Source organism: Cebidichthys violaceus, unplaced genomic scaffold (assembly GCF_023349555.1).
Source record: "Cebidichthys violaceus isolate CVI_PGR_0920_01 unplaced genomic scaffold, fCebVio1.0.p SCAF_14, whole genome shotgun sequence".
Lineage (NCBI taxonomy): Eukaryota > Metazoa > Chordata > Actinopteri > Perciformes > Stichaeidae > Cebidichthys > Cebidichthys violaceus.
The window spans coordinates 8,288,784-8,313,406 of NW_027176307.1; the positions used below are offsets into that span (position 1 = coordinate 8,288,784).

At 41.3% G+C, this 24,623-nt stretch overlaps 2 protein-coding genes across 3 annotated transcripts in view; one reads left to right on the forward strand and one right to left on the reverse strand.

Annotated features, from left to right (window-relative positions):
• vsnl1a (visinin-like 1a) overlaps window positions 1-16,091 on the reverse strand; it is a 31,212-nt gene extending 15,121 nt beyond the window's left edge. Inside the window, exons 1-2 of the mRNA XM_068708676.1 lie at window positions 15,816-16,091; window positions 7,511-7,677 (exon numbers count right to left, since the gene is read on the reverse strand). Of these exons, the coding sequence (XP_068564777.1) occupies window positions 7,511-7,672 (162 nt within the window). The 5' untranslated portion in view covers window positions 7,673-7,677; window positions 15,816-16,091. The remainder of the gene's footprint in view (window positions 1-7,510; window positions 7,678-15,815) is intronic.
• A 362-nt stretch (window positions 16,092-16,453) lies between these two features.
• LOC137870798 (uncharacterized) lies at window positions 16,454-23,768 on the forward strand. Of its 2 annotated transcripts, none has more exons than XM_068708245.1 (5): window positions 16,454-16,527; window positions 18,025-21,014; window positions 21,788-21,913; window positions 22,364-22,444; window positions 23,056-23,768. In XM_068708245.1, exons 2-5 carry the CDS (start codon window positions 18,044-18,046, stop codon window positions 23,172-23,174), a joined length of 3,297 nt encoding a protein of 1,098 aa, XP_068564346.1. In that variant the 5' UTR covers window positions 16,454-16,527; window positions 18,025-18,043; the 3' UTR covers window positions 23,175-23,768. The 2 variants fall into 2 exon arrangements, with proteins under 2 accessions (XP_068564346.1, XP_068564347.1); XM_068708246.1 differs by having other exon boundaries at window positions 23,061-23,768.
• The last annotated feature ends 855 nt before the right edge of the window (window positions 23,769-24,623 follow it).

The window sequence follows — 24,623 nt, forward strand, 5'->3', positions numbered from 1 at the left end:
ATATTCGAGCACAGCCCAGCTCATGAAAATAAGTCTTTTCAATTGAACATAAAGTGTTTTGTGTCTCTAAAACTGCATAAACAGAATTTCTTGCCTTTCTGGAGACACTGTGTGAAGCGCTCCGCTCTGTGTTCCTGTGCCTGTGTTGTGACAGCCGTGGAGAGCTTCTGAGATGACAAAAGCTATTCTTAGGGTATGGCAGCCACAAGCCCACTTGGGCAGAGAGGAAGGGAGGTGGGAGAGGTAAAGAGAGAGAGAGATGGGAGGGAAGAAGGGAGAGGTGGGAGAGGAGGTTGGAAAGAGAAAGACTGACTTATACACTGAGGCAGAGTATTCTGATATTTTGCATGGAGATTTTGTATCGATTTACTGACGCCAGGTATCAATCTTTTATTTGATATAAAAAAAAATTATTACTTTTAATATTTCAAATATAAATTGCTAAAACAATTACTTTTTCAGTCCACTAGATGGTGCGCTGTTGTTTTCTGTTGCAGTCATGGGTAAAGTCAGATTGGCAGGAAACAAAGATCGAGTGTTGGTCGGTCCGAGCTAATCCGAGTAAAAAATAGACAAACTGCATCATATATAGTTGTAAAAAAGTAATGAATTGCAATACATCGCAATAAATGTTATCACGACACATCTCAAAATGTTTAAAATGGCAGTAATATTTTACTGTGACTTAAGTATTGTGATAATATCGTATGGTGATTCTCCACATTATTACCACTGTCCAGTGTGATGGGACACCTCTTTATTTTTCTGATAAATTTTCAGTTCAAGCTTTTAATCAAGTTGTTGGAATTAAAGAAGCACAAATATCTAACTGATGCCTTTACTCACACTGTAATATTGTTCACTGACATTCGGTATAATTGTAATATATTGTATTGTATTATATTGTATTGTATTAATTGTATATATCATAAGAGCCATTTCAGGCCATAGTTGTATTTGCTACATTGTTTATGTTTACATGTAATATCTTATATCATAGACGTAGCTCTAGTACAGTTCTATGTATAATTTGAATCGTATGATTGTGTTTATGTTTGCTATCACTCCTTTTATCGCTATGTATACATGTACATATCTTTATTTACCACAGGTACATGTGTAAATAAGTTGAGGGACAATGTGATGCCTGTGTGCTGTAGAGAGGCCTGCACACTTGGATTAAAACAACATTAAGTAAGTAATGGACCAACCTAAAATGGGAGATGCCTGCCATCATTTCGTGATCTGAATCTTGAAATAAAGCCCTTATTCGGCCTTTTCCCTGCCTAAGTAGCCTTGGTATTTGGACCCAAGTGCTGCTTCATAAAATTCTGTTGTACAAATTAGTAATTCCAAGCACACTGTATTTCAAAATCTACAAAACTAGTTAAAGGTGGAGTATTTTTGTCAAATTGAGCGAATATCTCCTCACCGTCTGCCAGCTGTCCGCTCTATGTACAAATCCAGTGTTCATGAACAGCCCTGGTTCTAATGGAAACAAACAAAGTGGCTCGGACTGATCAACACAATCAAATGGTGACCTCCGGGTCTAACAATTTAAGCCAATGCTGAAGTGTATTAAACCTGCATTCTCTCTTATGTCCATCAGGGGGCGACTCCTCTGGTTGTATAGAAGTCTATGAGAAAATGACTCTACTTCTCTCTTGATTTATTACCTCAGTAAACATTGTAAACATGAGTTTATGGTCTCAATCTATAGTTTCAAGTCTTCTTCAATACAGCATGATGTTCATTTGTAAATTATGGTCCATTTAGAGTCAAACAGACCATAAAGCAGGGGATGCTTTAGGGCGGGGCTACACGGTGATTGACAAATTGCTGCTATGGTGTTGACCGGTCTGGGTTTTTTTTTTTTTTTTTTTTGTCTTACAACTTTAACCCTTTAACAGCGTTTTTTGACTTCATTAAAGTTAATTGTAACATTTTGGTTGCCTACAAATGTCTTATTTGGTGTTCAGTTGCACTACACAATCTGTATTATTACAAAAAGGATTTTCAAATAAATTAAAACAAATTCTCAACGTTGATCTAATGCTGCATCTCTGTCTTTTCAGTCTTCTGTCTCCCGTGATTAGGCGACATATGTTTCCTCACGGAAACAGGCGATTGGCCCGATGATGTCAGAGTCCGTCTGTTGCTCCATTTACCTGCCTATCATCTGTCTGTCCCTCTGGGGAGGCGATAGCAGTCAGTGCTGCTGGATGGTAAGTGTTGCATACACACACACACACACACACACACACACACACACACAAACACACACACACACACACACACACACACACACACACACACACACACACACACACACACACACACACACACACCAAGCCTTGAGGATATGAAAGCGAGACGCAAGAGAGCGGAATCCATCCACACATCCATATTCAGGCCAGCATCTGTGTGTGTGTGTGTGTGTGTGTGTGTGTGTGTGTGTGTGCCAGTGTCACAACAATGCTTCCAATCTACAGCAAGGCCTTCTTCTCTCCCCTTCATATTGCTTCTCATCTAAAGCAACACACCAGGAGTTAAGAATTCCTTTTTTTCATTCCAAAGTGTCCTATTTCTTTCCAGCCTTATAATACATCATGATACTAACTGACAACAGAATTCCAAAGTGTAATAAAGCACATTCTTAATGCCTTTCCAGACCTACAGAGAAACAAAGTCAGCACCTGCAAGTTGAAAATACAAAGTTGTAGTGTGGAACTGCTTCTTCTTTGTTTCTCTTTTCCTGTTTTTCTCTGTGGAAACAACAGAGAGTTGCTGTGTGTAGCAGAAATCATAATGAAGTCCATCATACTGACACTGTAATGTTACCTCATCACATTAACAACAACAGAACACCCACTGGCAGGAGACCAACCATATTGGCGCTCATTTCATGTATCCTGTGTTAAAACAAAAGAATGAACAATGCGTTGTGGATGTATGAATCACTGTTAAATGCATGTGTGTGTTCACAGTTATCTGTGAGCGTGGCTGCTGTCTCTGCATGCGTCAAACTCAAGGAAAAAAAGAATAATCTAGTGACAAAATCTATCACCTTAGCATCTCGGGGAGTGAGGTAATCCTGTTACGAACGTCTCCCAGAGCGGCCGGCGTGTCAGGGAGGAGACGCTTCCCACCCTGTGGCGTGCGAGCCGTTCAGTGTGACTTTTCACGGAAGACTCTCTTCCATTTGTGCATCACTGTCTGGCATCAGCGAAGCCACTGAAAGTGAGAATCCACTGGAGAAGAAAGACCTGCAGGAGGTCACTTTAATGATCTGGCATAGTTTGACCAGGGTCTATGAGCAGTGACAGGCAAGGCGTCATCACACCGACCTCGCAGGTGAGTATATTCAGAGAGTAGATTGATTTTGAACAGCATTTCTTTTCTTGTTCTTAACCTGCTACTACAATGAACTTACGCCTCTTTGGAAAGCAACACAGTTATGGATGGGCAATATGGAGAAAATCAAATGTCACACTGATTTCTACCAAATACCTCAATATTGAAGATATTGTATGATTGACTATTGGGGCTTTAACAAAAAAATGTACATATGATTTTTTATAAATAATCATCAGTAATGTGGATATAATGACTGTGTGGGTAAAGACAAATATTAGAGCAACTAAAAACTGTAATGCAGCCTTTAAAACCAGGATAAGACAACACTTATGCCATATTACAATATCCAAAATCTAAGACAATATCTAGTCTCATGTCACAATATCGATGTATTATGGATATATTAACGAGTCCTAAACACAGTGAGTCTAAAAGCTCACAGAGAGCTATGTCCCCAAGCCTCTAACAACGTCTATTCTACAAAGATATGGGGATGAATTTAGCCTGTACACATTACAGCACATGGGTATAACTCAAGAGATGTGTAGTTTTTTTCCCAATAAATCATCTATTCAGCCTCTTTACCACAGTGAGAGATTTCTGATTACTTTAATATAAAACATGCATTTAAATAAGCCCTTCAATTTAAATTGATATTACTGATGGACATTTAAATTGTGTTATTAACATCTGGAAACCATTTCATCTACTTCTAATTTCACTTTCTTAATTTCTCTATCCATTCAGCCATCATTTTGAATAAAGCGACGGATCAGAAGTCATTGTTGAACTCCTCAGCTATCTGACTGTTTTAAAAGAACTGCGATTCATTACTTTCTCTTATAATGACATACCAAGTGGTCATGACCCCCCAGCCCTGATCAAATGGAACCGTAGGAGCGATAATACTGATAACGCTGCACAAAGAAAGTATACACTACACCGCAGCATCAAATATGAGTATCACTATCCTCGAGATACACACACCTATTATTTCCATCTACACCTGCTTTCTCTCCCCTTCCCCTGTTCCTTCCTCTCTTCCTGTTCTTTAATGCCTCTCCCTCTCAACTCTCCCTCTTTGTCACCTTCTCTCTTCCTCTCCCTCCCTTTTCACAGCCTGGGAGAGGATTCCCTCCACAAAGGGAGGCAGTGGAAATTAAAGGAGTGAGAGACAGAGAAAAAAGGAAGAAGAAGAAGGAGAAGAAGAAGAAGCGAGAGTGTGTGTGTGTGTAAGTCCAAATGAAACAGTGCATTAAGTCCCCCCCCCAGGCATTTATCACCCTGGCAGTGCAGATCTGTGTAAATGTAGGGAGATCTCACTGCGTGTTAAAAAAAAATCTCAGTGCACAGGTGTAAGTCGAACCCTGCCTGTCTCACGCATCCATGCACACACTCTCTCTCTCTCTCTCTCTCTCTCTCACACACACACACACACACACACACACACACATTCAAGCACAACTCTTCTCGAACATTTCTCATGACTCCATCTGAGCTAATGACTAATAAATAATGTAGACACGCTCATTCACTTGCTGACTTTTCCCATCTCTGATCCCTCCGTGTTTCTCGCTTTTAACCGACGCAAAACACGCTGTTCTGTCTCCCTCTCTCCCCCACCACACACACACACACACACACACACACACACACACACACACACACACACACACACACACACACATAGTCACTCTTCACAGGAACAATCTGTCCCGTTACTGTAATGTGAGGTCGCAGCAGACCGTTTTTTTCCCACTTATCAGCTCTCTGGATTTAAATTAAGCCCTATCACCGATACACTGTTGCCTAGAAACACAATAGGTTGCATCAATAGTAGAATTTACCCAGAAGCCTAAAGACCCCTTCAGATCTAGCTGTGTTGCCCCCTTTTGTGCGGCTGCAGATTTGTCCTGCGTCTGTTTCTCATGTGCCGTCATATTGTGCTGTGAAGAGATCTTTAAGGGATATTCCATCCAAATTAATTTGTGTTTGCATCCCTCTATTGTTATCTTATTTCCCAGGAGTCCAGGGGATTCTTGTTGTTCAATTTGAAAGGATTTTGATGCTTTTCGATTTCGGTTGGCTCAAATGGAAAACGTCATTACCAGTGTCCACAGGTGTGCTTTGTTCTGATTCTTTTTTAAATCATGGCAGGCATTCCTTCCCTTATTCCTGATGTTTTCACGATTATTCTTTTTTTGTTACGTCCTCTTGTGGTCTAAGCTGACGCATGAGCTCTGATGGCATTTAGAGGAAGTGCCCCCATGACCTCAGTACCCAGGCGTGTCTTATGTAACAGCAGCCCCCTCTGGTTATGAGGCATTTCCTGGCACTGTGATAAAAGATTAATGCCTATTCTTACTCTACTCACAGCACTTTCTTCCATAAGGACTCTTAGAAGATTGAAACATACAGTACAAAGATGACACAAGATGCTGAGATAAGCCTGACAAAATAGGGACATACAGTAAGTATTATCAATCAGATTTAACTGTTAAATAGATAGGACATGGGCTTAATAAAGTCAGGTTTAATAAGAGCATCAAAGTCACAGCCAGGGCTTCCTGTAGGCACATGTTGCGTCGGTCCTACAACATGTGTAAATCCATTTTTCTATTCAAAATAAATAAATGTTCACAGCTAAGGTACAACATTTGCCTCTTTCTGAGCCCTCTTTGTGTATTTTGTTATTATTAGCAGCAGAGAGTCGTATTAGCTATGGTAGTACCAGTGACTGTATATTCAAAGCCACCTATTGAGCCTTTCTGGTTGTTTCTATGAAAGTGGTCATGCCTGATTTCTAAGACTAAATTAATACATTGTGGAATAGATTCACTCTACTCTGTCAGAGGTAATGAGATACAGTAGGCTACATATTAGCAGGAGAAGATAATCATCACTCTGTTGGTTTTCTGCCCAGATACGGGAGTGGCGAATGGGAACATGGCAGGATGCCTGCTAGAATCTTGCAGGGTTTATAATGGGAATGTGATGTCCCTCAGTGGTTTTTGTGGTGATTCAGAAGGTGTTCATGTGACCCCAACCAACCCTGTTAATATAAATTGTGGGAAAACCCACATAGAATGCCTTTTGTTGTCCTTTTAAAATGAAGACATAGCTAATAATTAACACCGATGCTGCGATACTATTACTAATGCTACTGTTGCATCTTCTGCTAATACTTCTACAATTGCTAATAGTGTTACTACTACCATTATGACTATTACCCCGGTTACAAGTACTACTTAAATTCAGTTAAGCTACACCATCACTCAAATCCTACCATAAACATTATAAATGACACACTAACCTGAATTTAAACCTACATTTATCAATGTTTTGTCATTAACAATTATAATGTAACTGCAGTTCTCCTCAGCTCCGCAGCGTTTGAGCATCTTTTAGCTCCTTGATCTCCTATCGGGTCACATCTTACGGCGCTCATAAACCTTGTTTTAAAAAGGACTGATACATCTGTAGTACGCCTACCCAGCACCAAACAGCAGACAGATAAAGTAAGCAACTAGCTATGAAACATAGCGTAGCATTTAGCTCCTACAGACCCAGATATTTCCCTCTGAAGTTGGTGGAAACCAAAACGGAGCTAAAAGGAAAGTGGATATTGGACTTATATTTTTCAGGGGCTATGAAAAATGACCAACACTAATGTCTGTCTGCTGGATGTGTAAATTGTTTTGGGCAATTGTTTGCTTACACGCTAACCATGAAGTGATAGGCATATTGTTAGCGTTTTAGCACTTGGTTGCATATTGCGGTGCAGATTGTTTTTCCCATTCTGGTGGGTGTAGTTTTAAGAGTATGACGCATTATGCTCTCTCTCTATACATTCATTTGAGCTTTTCATAGGACAATCGATTCAAGCACCATCAGCATTTGTTAACAACTAGTAGGCAGCATTCTGTGTAACACTTTCGCCTGTTCTCCTCTGTTGAACTATAACATCACGTACTCTATCCAACCTCATTGTTAGTGGCTAAACATCCACTGCTTTATCGAACTCCAGTCAGATCGACTCAGAGGTATTTGGTGTGTGTGTGTGTGTGTTTGTGTGTGTGGCGAGCACGAACAAATGAGCGCTGAAACACACAGTGTGTGTGTGTGTTATCCATGGAGTGGGAGCGAGTCTCACCTTGACATACAGCTGCTGGAACTCCTCCAGGTTGAGGCGGCCAGTGGGACAGTCCTTCAGGAAACCCTTGTACCACTGCTTCAGCTCATGTTCGTTAAACTCTGTGTTCTTCACCAGGTCCTCCATCACTTCAGGGGTCAGCTTGCTGTTCTGTTTCCCCATTTTGCCTGCGGACAGGGCACACACACACACACACACACACACACACACACACACACACACACACACACACACACATACATATATACAAATGAATAATTTTAGGCACCTTTCAGCTCAGACTTTACTGCTTTACAAATGACATGTTCTGAACCTAAATACATGGAGGCTGTTTGGAACAGAGCGATTTATCGAGGCTGAAAACAGAGATTTCTAGAGAACTGTGAAAGTGTGAACCAAAGCTCTGTCTAAAAATATGCTTTAAAACAAATGGGCTGTAGTATGAGGCACAGGAATAGAGTTGGAAATGAGTCCTCTACTGTTAGATCTTCTTGAGTAATAGGGTCAGTTTGTTTCGTTCCTGTCTTCCTCTGATCAGCTGCTTGTCCTAGTTGTGTTTGTTTGTTGTTTCATTTTTAGAGGCACTCTGAAACCCTTAAATCCTTCCTGAGTTTTTGCATTGCAGTAAAAAGCTGTAAAATGGGTACTGAGGGAAAAATAAAATTCAAGGAAAACTGAAAAATGATTCCCTGCCCTTCCTTAGCCCCAGCCTATGAACATGTTTTCTAGCCTTTAGCTGTTTACCTTTAAACTGGTGAGTATCTCACTTTCAAATGGAAGTCGTTTGGAAAGAGTAATCATCTTAAAGAAGTTGTCCCTCTGTGACTGTTTTAAAAAAACTGAACACTGTTTTGGTGTTTAATGTCCCCCTAATTTCTCCACTGCAGCTGTTTGCACCCAGCTGCCTCTTTGGTATCTGCACAGTGCTGATGCTGCCGCTTTATGGCCTCGATTATGTTCATTAACCAACCCGTAATTATCATAATAAGCTAAAGATGGTTCGAGTTTTGGAGCATTTCTACCATTCCTCTCTGCTGAGATGCTTTATTGGACCTCTTTAGCTCCGTAAAGACCAGGAGGGGGGTGGGGGATGGCAACAGTGTGTGTGGAGCCAATCTGTCTCTGTGTGCACAGGGCTGAGGAGAGCAGCCTCTGGCAGGCATCCAATGGGGGGCTGCATGCATAAACGGGCTGCGTTAGCTTTTGCAAAGTTCCATTCAAGGATGCTTCTTCGTGACCATTGTTCTAAAGCATACCATACATTTTTAGATTGACTGTGGACATTCGAGGTTGCAACTGGTTTCAATATGCTATAAAGGTCAACAACGCAGACACCTGGAGCTCACCTGAGACAGGTAACACATCGCTTTACTGCCTTTTTTGAAAGCCAGAGTTACATCATCGCTGTGTGGTAGCCAGGTTACGTACAGGGACTTTTTAAAAACCCTCCCTGCCGCGCTTTCAAAGTAGCTCCAACGGCCAACTCTGAAGTTGGCTGCTAATCAGCAGTCTTTATACCGCAAGAAAATAGTCAACTCACTTTTTTTTCCAAAGCTCTGAAGTCTTGCTAATTTTCAGGGCTTGATTGCCTCAAGAAGATCAATACCACTCAGTAATATCAATGTTCTCATCTAAGTGCTGGCAAGAACTCAAATAAGTGTACTTCCTAAAGCGCAGAACTATCTGTTGAAGCTTCTATGTGGATGGAGTTGGGCCGGTCGTGAGTTTGTATTGTTTTATGTGTGTATCTGTGTGTGTCTAATTCAGGTGTCTTTCGTTGTGGAAGGAGTGGGAGAACAGTGGAGAGAGCGACACATTGATCAGAAAAGTTATTCTTTTTAAATTGAGACAAAGAAAAAGAAAATAACAATCTCTAACTTTACGCAGAGCCCTCAGAGCCTTCCCAAGCAGCTCAGGCACAAGAACCATTAGTCTGAGGAAGATAGATATACTTTCCTCTGAAATCCAATTTTTTAAATTGCTTCCAGCCAAACTCGGCATGACCCAAGTTCACCAAGGAACTAATGATTCATGATGTACAAAAGTGAAATTCAAGGTATGACTAATCATGCTTCCACACGGCCTGTTAACTAAAGGAACAATACAAAAAAAATAATGAATTTGTTACAAATGACATCACTGCAGATCTGACAAAGGCTACGTTGTAATATTATTATTATTATTATTATAATAATTATTATTATTACTCATCAAAACAAAGCACAAGTACTTCACAGAGAGAAAATGAAATAAAATACCAAAGTTAATGATGAAATACATGAAGGGCAAGATTAAGATAATAAACAAGAAATTTAAATAAAGTTTTAAAAAGATTATTTTTTAGAAGAAGACAGCGGGTCAGACAGTCTTATTACTTTCAGAGCCCCGGGGCCCTAAAGCTCTGTCCCCTTTGGTCTTTCAGCCTGGACTCTGGAAAAGACAGGAGACCACTGCCGGATCTCCAATCATGTCATAAGAGATTCATAAGAGATCATAAGAGACTAAAGGGTCTAAATTAAAGTCTGGAGCCAGGTCATGAAGAGCCTTAGACGCTATCAATAAAGTTTGAAAATGAATCCAAAAACAAACAGGGAGTCAACGTAAAGAAGCTAGAAGAGGTGTGACACGCTCGCTTCTGGTTAAATCAATTAGATAATGGTAAAAAAAGAAATGCTATTTAATCAGCGAAATAATGCAACATTTCATAAAATGTGAAACAATCCCATTTAGTTTAATAGCTTACGGGGGGGGGCACACTCTGGCAGTCTGAAAGGGAAACACACACACACACACATAATGAATATCTTATCACAGCAGCAGTCCGTCCAACAACCAAAAGCCATGACTATAAAATCATGAGATGCTGGATCAGCTTGGATGGATGTCCTCTATCAGCTGAGCCCAATGAAGCGCCTCGACATGACTGATGCTCACCGACAAACATCACTTCTGGCACATCCTTGATGAATTCATTAGGGATAAGCAGCATTTTGGATCACCGGCATTTGTGCAAATAAAGGCCCTTTTCTTTTTGCTTTGCAACTGTCAAACACAGGAAAATAATCTTTCAGCTTCGGAAGCCTTGATCACAAAAATGACACTAAAATCCAAACTGCAGACATCGTGTGAACTCAGAAAGTTATAGCTACTAGTTACTCTGCTAAGACACTTTGGTGCATAAAGGCACAGGACCATTACATCCCATTCATCCACGCTTTTCCCATACATGAGTCGTCTGTGTGTGAGGAGGTAATACTGCAGTTATGACACAGATTATGCAATATAAGTACACAAAAAGTGTTTGAATAAAAAACCTTGCATCTCTTAAATAGGAGCTATTGAAGAGCAATGAAAAACAACTGGGCATTGTAAGTGCATTCAGCTGCTTCTGAAAAGGAGAGGAAGTTGTACATCTTTCTCGTTCAGAACTGACCCTGTGATCCTTTAACTGCAGTTTCAATGGGAAAATCAACACAATTGGTACTCTGAGTTTGACAATGGTGGCAAATGATTTAGTAGCAGTGAATCAGCACAACAGCAGAACTGTTAGCAGACCAAATGTGGCTGGGCAAGGATTTATTGTCCCCAAAACACAAACACATGGCAGTCTGATTAGTCTTGCATTCAGAATAATCTCCTTGATATGTGTAAATGATGCTGCAACAACAGTAATTGAAGGGACAAAAGAGATTTTGACACGCCCATAAGTACATTTGATTTTTACTTCTTCAGTTCTTCGTAGCAATGACAATTGTCTTTTTGGTTTTCAGTAGGATTCAATTCAATTTGCAATTTAATTCAATTGTATTTGTTTAGCCCAATATGACAAATCAGAGGACTTTACAATTTGTACGGCATACGACATCCTCTGTCGAAAGAAAAAACTACCCCCAAAACAACTTTAACGGGAACAAAAGGAGGAAACCTCAGGGAGAGCAGCAGAGGAGGGACGCCTCTCTCAGGATGGACAGAAGAAAAATAAATACTTGGTGGTGAAAGACTTGGATTCATTGAACGGTGTAATCCAGTGATTTAGTATTATATGTATGATGTTTGGGGATTTATGAGAGACAGATTTATAAACAAAAAGCAAAAAAAAAAGCAGCAGAGGTCAATATATCCTGAATTTTAGTCCCTATGGCTCAAGACAAAATAACGGGCACCAAAATGTCCCATAATGCAACTCAAAAGAGTATTTCATTAAAGCCTCCCTGCTTGGTTTCACACTCTACACCACCACTTAAGGCGGGCTTTCTGATATAACTTTGTAGTTTTCATGCATGCTCAAGCTGAGATGACATCACTACGACATCGTCAGGGTTATTTCCCAGATCTCCCTGGCTTTCCAAAAATATATTTTGAGATTACAGCGAGTGCAACAGAAACATTACATTTCTATAAAAAATAAAGATCGGCCCCTCCCCAAAACAATCCAGCTTAAAAGATTTGATGAGGGATTTTAATGATTCTGGTCCAAAAAGGGGATCTGATGCTCGATTCAGATTCAGTAAATGCTACTGAACCCTCGCTCCTCTCTTAAGGGCAAACTACCAAGCACTGACCAGAGTGTGGTATATTAGAAGATGACATCTGCAGCAGTCGTTATGAGTGGAACAATGCTGTCTGAATATGACAACTAAAAACAAAGCCTCTTCTTGTTCCTGCGTGTAGCGCTTAGAGACATCGGGTTACATGAGAAAGCCTCTCAGTGCTGCAGTGAAAGTGAGGAGGCAGTGCAGTCTTTCCTGCTACAATATAGTCTGTCAAACAAGATGGGCTGAGTCTGAAGACAGCAGCTGCAGCTGGAGACAGATGTGTGAGAGATGTGAGCACAGGACACATGACAGCCGCGCCGTTATGTTACTGTGTAGGTCTGTGTGATGCATTTGAGTGTTTGTCTATTTGCATGCACTCTGCATCCCACAACTACAGAAATCATTAAGATTTAAGCTTAATGTTCTCGATATGATATACAGAGCATTAATATAGCAGACAACTGTTGTCTATGTAAAGATATAGTGGAGTAATATCTACCTGAGCAGAGAGTGAAGTCTCTCTTCCTCTGTGTAATCAGAGCTTCTCTGTGCTTTGTTGACATAGCCGGGCCGGCCGTGCAAGCTCCTAGTGCATGTTAGTGCACATGAGCGTGCCCCACTGGATAGCTCATGGCTGCCGTTCTGCACTGCTCTCATACGGCAGTTACAGCTGGACGCCATGCGTAGCGCCCACCCTCCAGTTCCCCCTCAGGTTTGCACTGTTAGTTCTGTCAGCACTGTTGTTGTTAGCACTGTTAGCGCTGTTAGCGCTGTTAGCTCCGAGCCGCCGGCTCAGCCCTTTTCATGTTGAGAGCTGTGTAGACATGCTCTGAATTTCGCTTTTAGCATCTTCAAGTGCTGCATTTCAAGGCTACACAAGCACTTATATGAGCATATTGTCAGCATAAATAAGAGCGCTGCAGGGATGACAAATTTTCTTTGGCCAACCCAGAAGTTAGCATCGCACCGGCTCCTTTTGACAAAAAGCTGAATTTTGGAATAATGCAGAAAATGTGGCAAATTATGATTTGTTTTCCAGGTTTTGTTTAGCAAGACATTCTCCTCAAATGTGTATCATAAAGTGTGAATGCAATCACCAGAAGTAAATTAATGTTAGCGTGTAAACACGGTCACATGAGCATGAGTAAACACAATGAGGCTGGGAAGGCGGACTAATCGGTGTGATGACGTTTAGTAGTCTCATTTAGCCACTGACTTTTTCAAGACTTAAAAATTCACCAGAGGGGTATTTCTGAAGTATATTATATTGTAGAACAAAAGTTAAATTATCTTAAGCTTCTGTTAATCAGAATCAAACAGACCTCATTTAAGGCATCTAGCCAAAAAACAAATCAAAAACCACAATGACTTAGAGACGAGGGAACTGGAAGTCCAGAAACGCTGACTCATTTCCAGGTTTCAGGACCCATTCCTGCACCGGTCCATCACGCTAAAGCAAACACAACACAGAAAACCTGCGCAATTAATCTGATCTCAATGTTATTTCAATTCTAATACGAACACAATGTGCTGACAATAGCTCACACTGCATCTTAATGCAAGTGTTGCTCATTACTCCGTCTCCCTTCATTCATGCAGCGAGCAGCAGAGCTGAAGCTGCGTCTGTATTATGTCAGAGTGTTGCCAGTGGCCCAGCTTTACGTCACTGTGAGAGCTATTTTTACACGTCATGCAGTAAAAAAGTAATGTATATAGACTATAGAAGAATTTATCTTGAGTTTTTAATTTATGGTGTACAAAAAGGCAAACTAACACTTAAATAAATCACACATTTTATAATACCACCCCCTCATCTCACTTTATGTAAAACCTGGACAACCTTTAAAGTGACGCAAGTGGCAACATGCTAGAGCTTTCGCAAAACATCTTCCTACGCATGTTTGAATTGATTTTTTAAAGACCACCATTGTATCTGTTTGCACACATCGAAGTTATTTGATGGTCAGTCAGAAAATACACATTTTTGTGCAGTTTTGCCAGGAATTAATGATCCGTCTTCCATACTTTTCATTCTCATGTCAACACCAGTAATTGCCATTTTTCAGAGCTGGAGCCTTGTGACTCTCATCTGTCAATGCTCATCACCAACCTTGCGCTACAATACTGAGGGAGGAATGGAATATAAACCATCTTTAAATGCTAAATAACTGAACAAATCTCTCTACTCGGTAATTCCTCGGTAGTCAGCAGCCTTTAAATGTGAGAACGAGGAAATTCCTGCATTCTGCAGCTCGCTGTGTTACATTTCCACTGCTTCTACAACGGACAGTCACAGGAAAAGATGAACAAAGAAAAGGAGCATTTCTTTTTTTGTAGATGCGAGTAGTTTTCATCAGTAACTAATGAAAACCATTACCATGCATAGAATTAAGCGCTAACAGGGGGGCGGGGTGTGTTCAGTGTTTTGTACTCACAAGAATGTCATGCCTCTGAATTCGTCTCAACCCCCCCCCCACCCCCTGATTATTTCATAACACTTTCCTAGCATGTGTTTTACTGTGCATAGACAGCATTGTGCAAAATCAGTAGATGTCAGTGCTTTATCTTAGCCGGAGCAATGAGAGGGGCCGAGTCTAGGACAAGACACTCTGGGTCAGCCTGCAGTAGCGATGCACCATGCTGACTCCAGACTTGAGTCATTACGCTTTGTCTTCCAGTCCGCCGGGTCCTCGTCAGAACCAGCTAGAAAACAAATGGTAGCTGCGGTAACACATCAGCAGACAGGTGTGGACTTGACCCATTTTACGGTCCCGTAACAACCAGCAAGACCTGCCCCTGAGCCAGGCGGTAGGTGGGCTACTAAATAACACTGTCCCTTTAGCATCATTTTCCAACAGGGGATGACCTTGAGCGGCAGGTAGAGCCCCAGCCAAGAGAGGCCCCATCAGACAGGAACAATGCAGCTCCACGATCGGATTCACGGAAATCTGCTCGATTATTTTCTGTCATCCTGCTGCCTTTACTGTCTAGAAATATGTGTTGTGTGTGTCTGTGTGTGTATGTGTGTGTGCAGAAGTGTATAAATGAATATAGCCTCCACAAAGCATGTGGAGGTCCGTGGATGAGATGTGGTCATGCCTGCATTGATTTGCAAGTAACCTCATTGTGAGGATGATGTGTGATAAAAGGAGACCCCCCCCTCCTCCTCCTCCTCCAGCGCGCGACACACACCCTTGCAACATCAGCACCAGTGCCAAACTCCACCAGAATACATCATCCCACCACTTCGTACCACGTCGAGCCAGACAGCCCACGCAAAGTCACAATTGTAGTCGAGAAAAAAAAAAATCACAGACGGGGAGATTGTGTTAACCAGCCGGCACAAATGCAGATTCGTCTCTGCCTTTACACTTTTTGTTGTTGAATCGAAAGCCTGGTCTGTGTGTGTGTGTGTGTGTGTGTGTGTGTGTGTGTGTGTGTGTGTGTGTGTGTGTGTGTGTGTGTGTGTGTGTGTCTAGGCAGTCCGAGTAAATCCAAGCAAGGCATGCACAAAACCATGTTTATCTAACGGCGACAAGTCGCGTGTTTACGTGCAAAACGTACAAACGGCTATACATAAGTGTCGTTACTGAAGTTATCATCCATATTTAATTAATAACTCTATAAATGTGTCTTATGCAACCAAAATGATGACGCACTGCAGGTTGCATCATGCAGGTCAATAACATGATTTACTCCATGCTAAAAAAAACAAAAAAACAAAACAAAACAGGAACCCTTGAACGCATCACACAGAACATCCATCCTACCTTGGAAAAGTGTGGAGTCAACGGGAGAAGTCCGGGCTGGTGTCTGGAGTGGTCAAAAGAAAACCTGCGGGGACGGGAAAAAAGAAGCGGTTCAAAGGTCTGAAGCTTCCCGTCTGTTGAGCCACTGGTAGCTTAATATTTCTGTCGTGCGTTTTTTTTTTTTTCTATGGGGTTTTATTTGTTTTTCGGGAGAAAAGTCAGCCTCGACTGAAAGTAAGCGGTGCAGGTCCGGAGGGTGATGCTGCTGAACACACACTGCTGTTGATGTACCGAGAGGAGGAGACAGATACTGAGAGAGAGAGAGAGAGAGAGAGAGAGAGAGAGAGAGAGAGCGAGAGCGAGAGCGAGAGAGAGAGAGAGAGAGAGAGAGAGCGCGCAGTGCATCTCTGTCTCTCGCGCTGCCACTGTGTGGTTGAGTATTAAAACATGATGCAGCGAAGAATAAAGAAAGAATAAAGGCAGCAATAAATGATAAATACAAACAGGAGTTTTCATATTTGATAATAAAGTTCAGCTATTTCTTATCTGACCTCCAGTGATAGAAACACAAAGAAACTATTTCTCAAATTCTTAAAGCACATCCACGCGACGTAACGCTGCGCTAGCTAAACAAGGTTAGCTTCGCTCAGCAGCAGTGGTTTGGCGCCACATAGAGGATAACAGGAACACGGCATCATCGATAGCTAGCCAACAGAAGCACATAACGTGTCAGGTATGTTATGCTTGCTTAATTAACTTAAAATTAAAGTAACCAGTTAACCAGTTAGTTGGTTAAAAAAACATAAGACATTACAATGTCAGTTAATGTCGAAAGGTTTGCTTATGTTCTGTTTTTAAATAGAGTTAGAATATAAGTTACCACACGCGTTAAGCTAGCTAGCCGCTAACGTTAGCTGACTTTGCTAACGTTACTCTTTCTAAGGTTATTAATTATACAAAGTATTTCTATTTAACATACTGTAATACAGCGAGATGCTGGTTTGAGTTATGAAAACTGGTTAGCTAAAAACTGAATTGTCAGCAGCTAGCTAACTATTTTACTTGAAAGGTTTTTCTTTTCTTGCTAAACTTAGCTAAATTTGGTATAAACTGGTTAGTAAGAAACAAATCAGTCCACACAGCAACACAATTCAAAAAATATGTTTTTTAATGATATGAGATTGCTTTGATAATCCATTGTGTAATGTTATACAAAAGAGATTATGTGTGGCTGTTATAATATTACTATTTCACCTGGTAATTTTAAAGTCCAGTCTGCTATAAAGCATTCTGTAGATATGACAGTGGTAACGTATTTTGGGTGTATTATTTTTGCTATGCTAAGTTATCATAGAGTGCTTGATATTTAAAAAATAGCTCTGTACAAAATACAGTATTTGAACATGTATTTACGCGACAGGGAGATAGGTAACAGACACATCACATGTTTGAAGCCTTCACCTTGGTTTCCTAAAATTCTTCCTTCTAACAATTAATACAGGACACATGTGGGCCTTTTTCATAGAAGACATTTAGACATGTCACAGCAAGAAAAACACAGGTGTTATTAATTATGAATCCATTTTAGCTGCTTTGGTTTCAATGATGCCTCTTGGCTCACTGTCACACTGTCATGGCTCACTGGGACATTTTAATAAAACAAGACACATTGTTAATGTTATAAGTATTAGTTATCATGACAAGTCAAAATGTCTGATGTGAAAAGGGCCTACGTTGTGCATTGAAACAAAGCTGGCCTTGTCAGAAACTGATGCACAGCAGTTGATGGTTTGGTTGTTATGTATAGAAGCAACAGAACAGTGCTACAGTGCCATCTCTGTATTCTGTACTGTGAATCAGCATCATGCTGTGTAACATTCTGTTCTGGTATAGGAAATGCACTCACTGAATATTACGTTGTTGTGTTTTGCTGTGGGATTACTCCCATGTGTTTTGAACTGTAGGTTTGGTGTAAGAGGGACTATAGCTCTTATACAACAGGGCAAATGGGCTATTATGGTAATACATGAGGAAATATGGACTATAGCGCAGGCTGAGGTTCAAAAGACCATCCTCTTACAGACTATTTTGAATCACTAGGTTGAGTCTTTCTTAATGTGGAATAGGTTGTTCTAGAAATGTTATCTACCAAAAGAATCTTATGCATTACATGATTGCATTCTTGCGATCACTCTAGTCATTGTTTTTACTCCAGCTGTTTCTTTTTCAGGTATTTCAGATGAGAGAAAATGGATACAATAACACAAGAAGATATCAGTCCACAAACTGAGAGAGAGCTTACTTTACCACTTTCCCCCAAACGACCAAGGACAGACTGTACACATGACAACAGTGGCAAAAGCCACTTTCCAGAACTTTTGGCGTTTTGGAAAACCTCCTCATCAAGTACCTTGCAGGAGAATGCAGGCTTAGTATGCAGAGCAGAAAGTGCTGGTATTGAAGATGAAAAACCTCATGAGCACCAACAAGACGCTCAATTAATTGTCATCCCTTTTACTAGGTTGACTACTTCACACACTGAGGATGCACACACAGATTTGTCTGAAGTCTGTTTGATCGCTGCAGAGAGACGCTTCAAACTTCTGGTGAGAGATGAGCAGCCTCCAGTCACTGCAACTGACAAACTCAGCTCATACCTGCTAGATGATGAAGATAGGGCATTAGCAGAGACCTTAAAAGAGATTTTAAAAGACGCCTGCGCTGATTCGTCCAGTCATCCTGATTGTAAACTGCTGGGGAAATCAGTTGAAGACGAGCCCCCTGGTGCTCTCGGTCTTCATGCTGGAAATAACGAAGCTGGGAGACCGGTGCAAAACAGTGCCAGTCAACTCCGAGCATTAACAGTCAGTTCAAGTGATGAGGGGGTCAGATGTCAGTGTGATTGCACTAATGAAAATGTGCTACATGACACAGGTTTCTGGAACACGTGGAACCAATCTGCAGAAGCTGAAGAGAGTAATCAGGAGTGGGAAGAGCTTGGATTTAGTGAGAATATCCTTTTCAGCAAGGAAAATGAAGAAGATAACAGTCTTATATATTTCACTCATGCAGACTCTGATTCTTTCTACTCAAACCCGCAACCCTCTGGGAACTTGGCACAAGGTTTTAAAAATGAGGACAAAATATTAGAATTGCAGATTTGTGAAAATCAAAATGTTGCCATCTGTAACGGGGAAACAAAAGACCAAGTTAATGAGAATGGCATGAGCATAAACTCCATCCCTTCTGCTGCTCTATTTGCTGAGGGATCAATTGTTTCTTATGATGTGGTATCAGCCAGAAATATGGCAATTGACAGTGCGAGTCTTGAGGCTGATGACTTCTGTGGGGCAAAAGGAGAGGAGGCTGCTGGCAAGATGATAGCCAAAGCTCTAAGTGAAACGCCTGATCACACAACAGAGACTCCAATGCCTGCACGAATCAGTCAAGGGCCTGCTGAAGGAGATAATGATGCAAGCCCTTTCAGTGTAATTGACCCTGCAATCTGGAGTGAAACTGACAGGGAGGCTAAAGAGAGGCGCTGTAACTCAGCGAGCGCCGCTGCAGGTGTAGAATTATTTCCATCAGTAAAAGTCTTCGAGATGGAAACACCTCTCCCACTCTGTTCCGACGTCCGGCTACCACAGGAGGTTTCAATTCACCACAGCAGAACACAGCAGGTCAAAGATGATAAAGAGGACTTATGGCAGTCATACACAGAACCACAGGCTTGTTCTAGCCACACCAACGAAACACACAACAAGGCTGGCAGCGACGGCAGCTGTCACTGGAAATCCAGTCCCAGCAGCAGGCCAGCAAAGCCTCCTCCTGCCGGGGATGGAAGACGAGACAGCCATGATACTGTGGGACATCAGTTGAAAGAGCAGGATCGGTCTGGCTGTTTTCCTGTCAGTCCTGACCAGATGAAGACAAAGGAGGTTGAATATTTACAGGCTGAAATTGCCAGAATGGATGGGGAAACTGAGATAATAGAAATGGAAGGAATGACAGGTTTTGAAGAAGAAATAGGAACTGGTGAGCACGAGAAACAACCAGAACACTCACCGGACTTTGAGCGAAAACTGCTGCAACAAAAAGAAAAACACACAGAAGACTCAACTGAAATATCAACTGGTGATTCCATCAGTGACGGGACAGAGGGCAAAATAAGTAAATATGACAACAAATTAAAACATGTTGATGACGCATTGAAACATAATCTTGGAGTTTTGTCTGATCACCCATACAATGCTTTATTTGTAACAATGCAAGGGACAGCAGAGGAAAAGGAAAGAAAAGAAGAGGCAAGTGATGTGCATGGTGACTCAGAGATATTAGTGAAATCAGAGGGGGATCATCAGCAGCAAAGTCAGCAGAATGAAGACATGCCTGAGGAACGTGTCAGTGAATGTACAGAGAGAAACGTGAGTAAAAGTGGCCACAAGTTAACCCTCGTGAGTCAACATGAGCAAGAAAACAAGCTCAGCTGTTTCTCTGATTCAACATTCATGGTCGATAATAAAGATAAGCGTTTGGCCTTCACTGCCTTCACTTTCAACGGTCGTATGCCAGAGGGTTTTGACACTTTCGAAAGGATCCAACTCTCACTGGATGGTGATGAAGACAGCCTGAGCAGCAGCCCTCTCCTCACCAGCCTACCCAGGCAGCTGCTGAAATCACCCCAGCAACAACTTCACCACTCTGTGCCAGAGGCAGAGAGTGGTGAGCATGAGGAGCTTCCAGAAGAGGAGGAGGAGGATGAAAGATGTGGTCGTCATACTGAGAACATGGCAAAGGGATTTTCCATCAGTGATACCAGGTGTAATGAAGTCCCCAACTTTATCTCAGCAGCAGCAGATGACGTTGCTCTCGGACGGCCAGAGCAACAGCCTCACTATGAATCAGCGCATAATTCCTCTGAGGGCTTCCAGGACGACTTAAACACACAGTCAGTAGTCTCCACCGTTCCCTTTAACAGCGACTGTCCAGCCTCTGATGTGAGCGACAGCCCTAAGTTTGAGAAGAAACAACTATTCGACATGGTGTTGAAAGAGCTGAATCGGTTTTTCGGGGTCAGTATGAGTGATTTCACAGGAGACAGCAGAGCATCGTCACCTGAGCAGTGTGTTGATGTAACTGAAGTCTTGGATAGAGACACTTTGAACTGCAAAGAACATCTCAGCAGCCCAAAACTAGGATGCTATAGAGACACATCTTCAGGTAACAGTATGCATTATTAAATTCACAATATGAAAATGATGATTTATGGACAGGTTCCAGTATTGACAGCACCCATGAGCTACAGCTGCAGCAGTAAGCTCCATCAGAAACAGGCTCACCTTGAACAGTGCCTTAGGGCCCATTGCTGCATGGGGTCCCCTCTCCCCCTCCCTTTCCCAACCATCACTTTCAAATATAGGCAAAAAGCCAAAGAAATAACCTTTTTGATTAATTAGCTTTCCATGTTTTATTTATAAATGTTACTGTGACATAAATGATTGACTCCTTATTTTATTATGCAAAGTATGAACACTGCAAAAACCTTTCTGTGGATTATGAAGATCAATTCCCACAAGGACATAGTTTTCTTGGTGCTGCTGACAGTTATCTATATATATATATATATATATATATATATATATATACACACACACACACACACACACACACACACACACACACAATTGTATGATGATTCAAGTCATATTTGTTATACAGTATCATACTACATCTACTTGCCAGAAGTCAATCCTTTACAAAATGTTTTGTTAGCGGTTATCAAATGACAACAAAGACCAAAGTTAATCATTATATTGATTCTTTATTTAAGTAAATGACTCCTCTAGCCCGCCCCTCTAAACTCCTGTCCAGGATGATTGTACTTCAGCTCCTCTTAATTGACACCACAATGCTCAAACAATGATGCTAGCAAAACATGAAAACATGTCCTGATACATTGCGACTGCCCTGTGTGTTGCGTGTCTATTGTTTAGAGGATGCTGATGAAGACCCCAGCCTGGATCCAGCGGCTTCTTGTACCTCTGGGGGTGCTGACGGCGAGCAGGAGGTGCCCCAACTGTGCCAGGAAACATCCATGTGCACTCAAGAGACACACAAAGGTTGCTTTTATTATTTCTTCAGGAAGAAAGAACCAAATATCAATAAGTATTTCAGTAATCACTGTTTATAGCAAGGGTGAAACTAAATAGTACTAAAAAGTAAAATAACCAGAAGACTTCCTTTGAAGCACCGTTTTCAACAATTAAATTAAAGTCTGAAATAGTTTAATTGGAGCAAACTGTTCTTTTGTTTGTTCCATTGTTTTCAGTGTTGGGTGATAGCCTTTAAAATGTCAGCTAGGTTAAGTCACCGAGGAAATACAATTATTTTTATTGATTTATCTTTTTAAATTGACACAGCTTGCTGTAATGGATGTTCAAATATTTCCCTCCCTCAATAAGCTGCAGTGGAACGATAACACCACCATGAATGCAGAAGCCTTGTTTAAGCGTAAACAGAGCAACAAATGAGACAGAATTAGTCTCTGACTGTCAGTCTGTTCCTCCCAGAGCCCCCGGAGATGGAGCACAAAAGGACAATATGGTCTCCGTCCTTCGAGTGTCCACCACTCTTGGAACAACTGAGCTACAGTGAGTTGTAATTATAGTGGCAGAAAAAAAGAGCATTTGATTGATATTTGATTTGTTTCAAGATTTTGACATGTATTTTAATGTCCGTACATATTGTCATGATTGGTGCACACTGGTCTGGTGATTTATTTTAGAGTAATTGTAAATCATTTGGACTTTATTTTTCACAATATAGTGAGATAAAAGCAATAGAAAGACAGAAACAAGTCCTAAAGAGAACCATGTCCAGAAGCACAGAAGCTAGTCTCTGCTGCATTAGGAACCCAGGTGTGTCTGCTGGGAGTTAAGTGGGCCGGCCTCTGAATATTTAAGAGCAGAGTCGATCTAACAACCTGCAAACCTGGAGATGCAATGTGTTCCCTTGTCACTTTGAGGGGATACATCTGTCTAATAGCATGCATACTCTGTCTACGCACATTGAGAAGCACTCTGTTATTCTTGTCAGCTTTGGTAAGAGAGCTGAAAGCATCAGGAAAGGTAGTACGTCCATTTGTTCACGGTGGATTTCTCTCAACCATTAACAGAAAACAAAAGCCAGAATGTCCTGTGTGGCTTTGTTTTCTAACCAAAATTTTTTATTTTCATATTGTTGTGTTTTTGTGTGTTTGCAGGACAGCCGGAGCAAACCAGGCGACTGGAGCCTCTGCGAACATGCACACGACCGATCCGGGTTGGACTGTCAAAGAGAGCCAAGACCAAACACCTGCACCGCCCACACCCCTACAAATGAGCTAAAAGCCTTCTTTGTTGCCATGTCCAATAACTGTTGGTGCTTTTCTTGTTCCTCTACTCGTTCTTGTTGTCTGTGAGTGGTTCTGGTTCCTGTACATTTGTACAACTGCTTCTTTACTCAGGGAAGGTGGAGTCCACACAATGCCTTGTCACATTCATGCCTCTTCATACCGGAGGACCCGTATGATCACGGTCTCCTGCTGTTTGCCCGCTGAGCAGCCGAGCTGCAGCAGCTGGGAGTGAGTGCCTTGCCCAAGGACAAACCAGCTTCCTGTCCACATTTACCCTGCTGAAAATAATATTATACTTTTAAAAATATCTTCCCCAATTTTTATGCACTGATCAATCAATTTATCTATTCATTTATTGTCTTCTTTCCAACCCAGATTAGGGTTTTAAAAAATGTATATATGTATAACCTTGCCATGTTGATGTTATTTATACACTACATATTTAATATTTATATGAACTAGTTTTAACATTATTGTGTTGTTTGAAGTACATGCACTTTTTCGTGTTTGTTACATGTAATTGTTCCTGCTGTTTTTCACTGTGGGTGTATTGATACAGTATGCTATTTGTTCCTGTAACATGTGGGTGTCTCCAGTCTCAGTAAATGAGCTGAGGATGCTCTGATTCCGTTGTGTTTTCACCATTAAATAAGCTCACGTGTACTCTGTGCAACATGTCCTTGAGCACTTCTGTGGGAGGTTAGCTGGAGTTGAATTGAATTCAATAATATACAGTAATTGCATATAAAATGTGTTTGTCATATATATACATGACTCTACCTTAAGGCAAAACAGAGATCCAAGCTCTTTATTTTGAATTTACTCAACACTTGTCTAATTGGGCTGATCTTTCCTTCCACAGCAAAACGTTTGTTCTAACTCATAAATAGATTTACTCTTTTTCAAACACTTGGTCAGCTAAATGTACTCTTCGTTATCGTAAGAGACAAACACATTCCAATTTTAATAACACCCTTCCACTACTGGAGCACAACATAGCAATACATATTAATGAGCTGATGACAAATGAAGTCGTCCGTATCTATAAACTGGCTGTATTCGGTTAGTTGCTGAAAAGCTACCAGTGGACTGTAAATGGAGTTCACCTCACAAAGTTCCCAGATACAACGGACAGAGAGCTGCTGAACTGGCTTCACCATGGACTCCGCTCTCGTGGTAGTGGCCGTAGACGGTGGAAGTGATGAGAGTGCTGTTTGGGTTTGTTTACCTGCCACCCACGGCTCCCCAAATGTGAAGGGAAGAGGTTTGTTTTTTATTCTCGTCAGGCTGTTTTTTCTCGTGCGTGTAGGGAGAGATCTAGTGACAGTAACGAGGAAAACAACAAGACGGCTTGACTGCAGCCGTTTAAATGAATAATACAGCCATATTATCAGTGTTTACTTTTCTTCACTGTATAGTATTCAATGCAGCATTGC